General features: G+C 39.6%; 1 protein-coding gene across 1 annotated transcript in view; it reads left to right on the forward strand.

Moving 5' to 3' along the window:
- The window catches only part of LOC101863251, a gene marked incomplete at its 5' end in the record, with an annotated part of 62,352 nt that extends 55,327 nt beyond the window's left edge, over nucleotides 1–7,025 (forward strand). The window contains 3 exon segments of the mRNA XM_013080460.2: nucleotides 1,545–1,663; nucleotides 6,013–6,089; nucleotides 6,552–7,025. Coding sequence (XP_012935914.1) covers nucleotides 1,545–1,663; nucleotides 6,013–6,089; nucleotides 6,552–6,703 — 348 coding nt within the window.
- Between the last annotated feature and the right edge of the window lie 1,166 nt (nucleotides 7,026–8,191).

Here is an 8,191-nt window from a genome sequence, read left to right on the forward strand (position 1 = left end):
CACACATATACACACACTCACAAACACACACACTCACACACACACACACACACGGGGACACACACACACACACACACACACTCACATGGGGACACACACTACACACACTCACACTAAGGTGTCGCGGGAAGAAAGAGACGTATCTCTGCCGCCAACCAGAGAGCTTGGGTCATGGGGATGCCGTGAGTGGTTAATGTTTCCCTGACTCCATCTATCCAGGTCATTCTCGGTCGCCCTCTAGCCTTGTTGCCATCGAATTTTTGGATGTAGGCACGTTGTGCTGGATGGTGTGTTTTGTAATCATAGGAGATGTCCGAACCTTTTGATTCTTTTTTGTTGGATGTGATGCATGACATCATTTGTGCCCACCATTTCTCTGATTACAGAGTTTCTAATTTTGTCTCGCCTGGTCTTGTTTACTGCTTTTCTAAGGCTTCGCATTTCACATGTGGTAATTCTTTGCTTTAATGTCTTGTTCGTGGTCCATGTTTGGCATTGATAGGTGAGTGTTGGGATGAATATGGTGTTGATCATTTTGAGTTTTGTTGTCATGGGGATGTTCTGATGTTTCAGTAGTGGAGTAAGCTGGTAACTAACATTATTGGTCTTTTGTACTCGTGTTTCACAATTTCTCTGTTCAGTCGCCCATCCTCTATGAATATACTTCCGAGGTACTTAAATTCTTGTACCTGTCTGAGACTGTTGTTGTTGATGTGTATCCTGAGACGCTTCTCAAAATAATCAAATTAAAGAATCCGGCGTTTTTCCACCGGTTTGGGAATTTTTTCCGAATGTTTTTTAATGATTCAAAACCTTTTAGGTTCATTTAAAAACGTATTATTATTTCTGTGTGGATTTTGCGGAAAAAGGTTGTTTAAAGACGCAAAGAGTGTAAACTTTCAGCTTCCAAGGACACTCTCTAGTTATGGCAGTCGGCATACTTTGGCAGCCATTTTCTCGCTTTTTTTACGTCTGAAACCAGGCCGCTCAACCGTCTTCAATCCCAAATATCTCGACTTCTATTTTTTTTCATCAAAAGCAAGGCAAATGAAGAGACTATGTAAGACGAGACAAATAATTCCATATGCCCAAAAATTGACGAGCGCCTGATTCCACCATGTCAAGACGCATATTATGTCTCTCTCTGTCTCTCTTTCTTTCTCTTTCTCTCTCTTTCACTCTATCCCTGGCTTTCTTCTTCTGTCTCTCCTCTCCCTCCCCCTCCCTCTCTTCCTCCCTCTCTCTCCTCTCCCTCTTTCTCTCACTCTCTCCCCACTTCTCTCTCATATTACTCACATATATCTCTTTCTCCCTCCTTCTCTCTCTGTCTCTGTCTCTGTCTCTGTCTCTGTCTCTGTCTCTGTCTCTCTCTCTCTCTCTTTCTCTCTCCTCTACCCAATTTATCTAAATTATTGATCTGCTGCACCAAATTATGTAGTTTGTCAAATCATATTATTATGTTGTAATGTGTTTTTGTATGGGCCAAAGGCCTTTCAAATCTGTAAAATCATCTTGCAATCTCTCTCTCTTTTTCCCTTTTCCAGGAACAACTGTCTGCCGAGGAAGACAAGAGGGAGGCGGGTGAAGGTATCTACGACCCACAGTGGGACAGCACACAGACCGCCGCCCCGCCACAAGCTCAAGATAAATCTGCTGAATCAGCGTGAGTGGGCCCTTAATGAGGGGAGAGGAGAGAGAAAGGGAGAGAGACAGCGATTTGGGGGGGGGGGAGTGAGAGAAAAAGATAAAGACAGAAAGGAAAAGGTTGGGAGAGGAGAGAGCTAGAGAGAGAGTGAAAGAGAATGATAGAGAGAGAGAGATTGAAAGGAAATGAGAAAGAGAGAGGGAGGGAGAGGCACCTCCTTCGATCGCCAACCTTGACTTCTATCCAAGATAAATGGATATTTTTTAAATCAAAAGCAAGGCAAATGGACTGGCTTTAAGATGATACCAATATCTCCATATCCATCCAAATTGACGAGCACGTGATTCCACCACGTCATAACACATGAGTACATGTGTGTGTGCACCAAGAGAAAGGTACCATAAGTTGCCCCAGAACATTTCAAGCTACAGGCTGATAGTAGTGATAGTGACAAAAATCAAATTTTTGACCCAAAAAATGATAGATCCACCTTTTTTTTTTTTACAATGTGCTCAATGGATTTTCATTTATTTGATTTCTAAATATTCTATTTAGGATCATTTTGAGGGTATGGTATAGTAAAAACAAATAATGAAAACAGCTTTTAAAAGGTGTTAAAATCTATTCTTGAAGCACGTTTTCTCTTCCCTGCTATGTTTTACCCTTGAATTCCTTCCATGATATTGATGTCAACTGAATGCCAAAGTGGAAATGAATTTTCCACGAATAAATACATTTAAAAAACCGTTTTGTTAAAGTTTGTATGTGTTCTCACGTTTGTTAAACTTAAGCTCATTTCCCCAAAATTATATTTTTATACCCTACCTTGCAAAACGTGCAATATCTCAAAAACTACTTAAGATACCTAAGAAATCAAATACCCCTGTATTCAGCATTGAATTTCCTATAAGGTGCAACCCTTAACTCAAAATGGTCAAAATCCAACTTTTGGTACCTTTCTTAAGGCACACACACATATATATGTGTACGGGAATCTGTGGTGTAGTGTAGTGGTTACATGCTTCGCCATCACATGCAGAAGACGTGAGTTCAATTCCTTCATGGGGAGAATTTTTACTGAAGTATCTGAGTCTGTCTTATACTTATGGGACATTGTATCCCTGTCAGCCCTGGTTGTAATGCATTTGTGAGGCGTGCTGACAAAATGAGTTACTTTTCGCAATCGACAAAGGGAGATATTGGCCAAAAATCGACATTAAGGTCAAATTTGTAGATTTTCTATTGACGCCGTTTTCTTTAACTATGACCTGTCTTTTATTATTTCATACTTATAAATTGTAAAAACTTCACCTATAAGTGTGATGTATCTATTTTCTTAAGGCTTGAATCCGAGAAGTAACTCATTTTGTCAACACACTTCACATTTATAACTTTTTAATACATTGTGCCCGTGAGTACTGTATGTGGTTGGTGGGTGCTCTGGTGTGTGTGGTTTACTCCTGATTTCCTATCGAACGTTTAAAGCATGTATCGGTGGGTGGTTGGAGGGTGCCACTGGAAGGTCCTACTTCTTTACTTTCCCCTCTGTTGTTTCTGTCTGTTTGTCTTAATTTTCCCTGCACTAAATGACAAAACAAACATGTATCGTCTTTACTTTGTCTGTTGCTCTCTATTGACACCTCTAATTTCTGGTACTTATATGACCTATTTATGTTGCGAGAGCTATAAAACTCTTACTCCAGTCTGGTTTTTTTGTTTTTGTAAAGTGTTTTACGGCGCTCGCAACTGCATAAGGTCGTATGAACGCGCGGGACACACCTAATATTTTCAGTTGGTAGGAAATTTTGAATTTTGCCCGGGTGGCGGCCAAAGCCTACTCTTATTGATTTTAGACCATCAAGGGATCTTTAACGTGCGCAACTTGCACACGGGCCCTCCGAGATTTTTCGCCCTTGTCCGAGAAGGCTAGGAGTAGATCTTTCCTACCAGAAGATCAGGGGTGTGGTAGAAAGACAGCAGTAAGGAGGAGCCAAGGAGTAGCAGTAGAACGGCTGCAGAAAGAGTCAGGAGCAAAGGAGGTGAGGGGGTGGGGGCAGAAAGTGGAAATGAAAGCAGACAACTGAACATTGCTAGAGAGCAGGAAAGGAGGTGAAAGGAGACAATTTTAGAGAAGAAAATTTTTTGGTCGCTACCCGGATTCGAACCCAGGACCTTTGAATGAGAGGCCAACACCTTAACCTCTAGGCCACGAGAGCCCCCCTCCAGTCTGTGGGAGACACATTGGAATAAACAAGTGTAAAGTTACCTGGCGGTCCGATGCGTCGGGTCTGTCAGGGGGCCCCCGTCCAAGATAAGTGTTGCCTTGTCGTGGTCCTGAGTCCGACTGAATATCTCAGTGAGTCTCTCAGACAATCTCCGCCTATTTCCCGCGGATCCCTTGACATCATCCAAGGGCGTGCAACTCCCTTAATTATCTTGTCCCCACAGTAAAGATAAGAGTCATGTTCCTTGACATCACAAACAAGAAAACAATAAACTTCACAACATCATGCGCAAACTGGGTCAATGAAAACCTTCGGGCCTCTACAGAAGAGACGAAGTCATTTTTACTTGATTACGTATCGGACACACGTCCCTGACACGTAAATACAGTACCTCCTTCGAGGAGATGAGTAACAATCCTGTGTCGGGTGCGACACATATTTCACCATTAGGCACGTCTTAACAGAATGTCCAGACTTTGGATAGACCCGAAGGAAATACTTTAAATGAAAAAAATTGCAAGATCTGTTCTCTGTCGTTGATCCCAACAGAATCTCGATTTTTATAAAGGCCACGGTATCCATTGTTTTAAATATGTTTGTTTTACCATGAATTTTTAGCATTTTAAATCTGAATATTGATCAGAATCAAGCCGTGCTATGAACCGTTGTGAATACAACCAGCTTGTGTTTCGCATGCTCATATGAGCTTATACAGTTGCGAGCAGAGTAAAACTCTTATCAAACTTAAACTAAACACTTATTAGTAAGTGGTTTACTCCTTTTTTTCTATCAAACATCTGTCGTCCATACATTTCTTCCTTGCTTTCTTCTATTTTACTCGGTAGTAACACCTCTATTGTCCGGCAATGATCATCATCATCATTGCCTTTCTCACCCTGCACCAGGGTTTAGGCCACGGACAAACACCCTCCACCTTTGTCTATCCTGGGCTAGCCTCTTGATCTCATTCCATGTCTTCCCACTTTTCTGTACATCGATTTCTGTGATCCTTCTCCAAGTTCCACGAGGTCTTCCCCTTGATCTATTGCCCTGTGGGTTCCAATCCAACACTTTCTTTGTTATGCAGCTGCCTGACTTCCTGAGAGTATGTCCAATCCATCGCCACCGCCTTCTTCCTACCTCATCTCTGACTGGGATCTGTCTCGTTTTCCTTACACTTCCACATTGGTGACCCTGTCTGTCTATCTGATCCTCAGTAACTTTCTTAGACACCTGTTCAAGAAAACCTGGATCCTGTTTATACAAGTCCGGCAATGATACAACCTATTTTTTATTTTTGTATTTGCAAATGCTGTAAAACTCTTACTGGTGGGGGATTAGCTCCTTCTTTCCTATCAAATATCTATTGTCCATATTATTATTATTATCTCTCATTCTTCTTTTCTGTGCATGTTACTGTCTAGTAACACTTCCATTGGTCTGTATTTATATGACCTATTTTTGTGTCGTAAGTGCCGTAAAACTCTTACGAGAAATAAGGATAAGATAAGATCAGATAATACTTTATTATCCCAGAGGGAAACTTTTTTTGGCTGTACAGGACGGTAAAAACACATGCAGGTGTACAGAACATTTTTAATTATAATCTATTATTCTTATTAGAATTCAATATGAAAAGAAAATTAAAGCTGTCGGTGGTTGGCGGGTGCTCTGGTGTGGTTTGCTTCTTCTTTCCTATCAAATATCTATTGTCCTCATCTCTCCTCCTTTTTTGTGTTTGTTACTCTCTCGTAACACCTCTAATCTTCGGCACTTATATAATATTATGACCTTATTGTGTTGCAAGTGCTGTAAAACACTTACTAAACTAAAAAGCTGGCAAAATATATATATATATCACTATACAAAATAAAACTATACTATCCATGTTAGTGGGTGGTTGACGGGTGCTCTGGTGTGGTTTGCTTCTTCTTTCCTTTCAAACGTCTATCGTCCTTATCTCCCTTTCTTCTTTTTTACGTTTGTTACTCTCTTGTAACACCTCTAATCTTCGGCACCTGTATGACCTTATTGTGTTGCAAGTGCTGTAAAACACTTACTAAAACTAAAAAGCTGACAAAATGTACCTATCACTAGAATTATTATATAATAACTATGCTATCCATGTGTATCCTCATGCAGCATCTCCGAGTCTCAAATCTCTTGTTCTGAAACATCAGCTCAAGCTCGGAGACTCACAGTGTTGTACAAATTTGAAGGTGGGTCATCGCACTGTGTGTGTGTGTGTTTGTGTGTGTGTGTATGTTTGTTTTATATTAATTTATTTGTTTATTTATTTGTTTATCTACCTGTCTGTTTATTTATCTGTGGGTGGTTGGAGGGTGCTAATGGTAGGTCTTACTTCTTTATTTTCCCTCTGTTGTATCGATCTGTCTATCTGTCTGTCTGACTTTTTCCCAACAATATATATGTTACTGTGTCAATCGTCTTCTCTTCACTCAAACAAACAAATGTATTTATCTATTTATTTATTTAGCTATCTAAGTTTATTTTATAGTTTATTTAGCCTATTTCTTTATTTATTTCTTTATTCATTAATTTATTAATTTATATTTATTTTTTCACTCACTCATATATTTATGTTTATTTTTTTTCACTTATTCATTTATTTATGTTTATTTTTTCACTTATTCATTTATTTCCTTTTTTTTCCTCCTCAGGCACAGAGGAGATGATGGTGTCCATTGAGGAAGGAGAGGAGGTGGAGGAAGTGGAGGCGGACACAGGGGATGGCTGGACCAAAGTACGTACGTCTGACGGGAGAGTTGGGTTGGCCCCTGCGTCATATCTCGACCCGGTGTCGGAAAACTGATGTTTCCCAGCCCGTGCTCTGACACAGCGTAACTGTCACCACGCATGCACAGAGGTTCATTCAACTTTGTTACTGTGAATATTTTACGGATGTTTTGTGCCATTCTTACCATTGTTACTGTTAACATATATGGTTGCTTTTAAGCACATCGGGGCTATCGCCACGCATGCACAGAGGTTCATTCAACTTAATTACTGTGAATATTTTACGGATGTTTTGTGCCATTCTTAGCATTGTTACTGTTAACACACGGTTGCTTTTAAGCACATCGGGGCTATCCCGAAAAATTCTTTTTTGAGAAAATTGAAGGTAAAGTTTTTAGACCCTTGTTCAGTTTCTTGAAAGACAAGGAGAGTTTTCAAACAAATATGCACACCAATGGAACCAAACTTCTCCTATAGGTAGGAAGGGCAATGCCCACTTTTGGTGTAGGTCAAGATTTCTGGAAACACCCGAAATCTGGGTTAGCCCACTTGTCCTTAATAGCGACCATATATATATATTATATATATATATATGTCATGACGCCGTGTTATCAGGCGCTCAATTTTTGGGCATGTGGAGTTATTGGTATAATCTTAAAACTAGTTCATTTGTCTTGCCTTCGATGAAAAGAATACCCATTTATCTTGCATAGAAGTCAAGATATTTGCAATTGAAGGAGGTGGCGGTCGCCTTGTTTCAGAGGTTAAATTAGCGAGGAAATGGCCGCCAAAGTTTGGTTATTTCCATAGCTTGAGAGCCTTTGGTAACCGAAAACCTACATTTTTTTTGTGCCTTTAATCAATGTTTTTCAGTAAAATCCACCCCGAAATCTGTTCTGGAGTGGACATAAAAGATGTTGAGCTAAAAAAAATAATTCAATTTTCAAAAATAGCCAAAATTGTTACTGTCAATACGGATGTGTGATGGCATGCTTAACATTGTTACTGTTAACATACATGCTCAGAGGTTCAAAGAGCAAATATCAAAACACATGACAGACGTTCAAACTACGTTGTTACTGTCAAGATGCATGCGCATTTGCCATACTCAAAATTGTTACTGTTAACATTCATACAGAGGTTCATTCAACATTGTTACTGTTAACATACAGAGGTTCATTCAACATTGTTACTGTTAACATACAGAGGTTCATTCAACATTGTTACTGTTAACATACATACAACATTGTTACTGTTAACATACATACTCAGAAGTTCATTCAACATTGTTACTGTTAATTGTTACTGTTAACATACATACTCGGAAGTTCATTCAACATTGTTACTGTTAATTGTTACTGTTAACATACATACTCGGAAGTTCATTCAACATTTTTACTGTCAACATGCATACACAGCGACTCACTCGACAACATTGTTACTGTTAACACACATGTAAAAAAGTTAATTTGTCATTGTTACTTGTCAACGCGCATGTGCATTTGCCTTACTCAAAATGTTACTGTTTACATACAAGCTCAGAGACTCATTCAACATTTTTACA

The sequence above is a fragment of the Aplysia californica genome, unplaced genomic scaffold, assembly GCF_000002075.1.
Source record: "Aplysia californica isolate F4 #8 unplaced genomic scaffold, AplCal3.0 scaffold00087, whole genome shotgun sequence".
NCBI lineage: Eukaryota > Metazoa > Mollusca > Gastropoda > Aplysiida > Aplysiidae > Aplysia > Aplysia californica.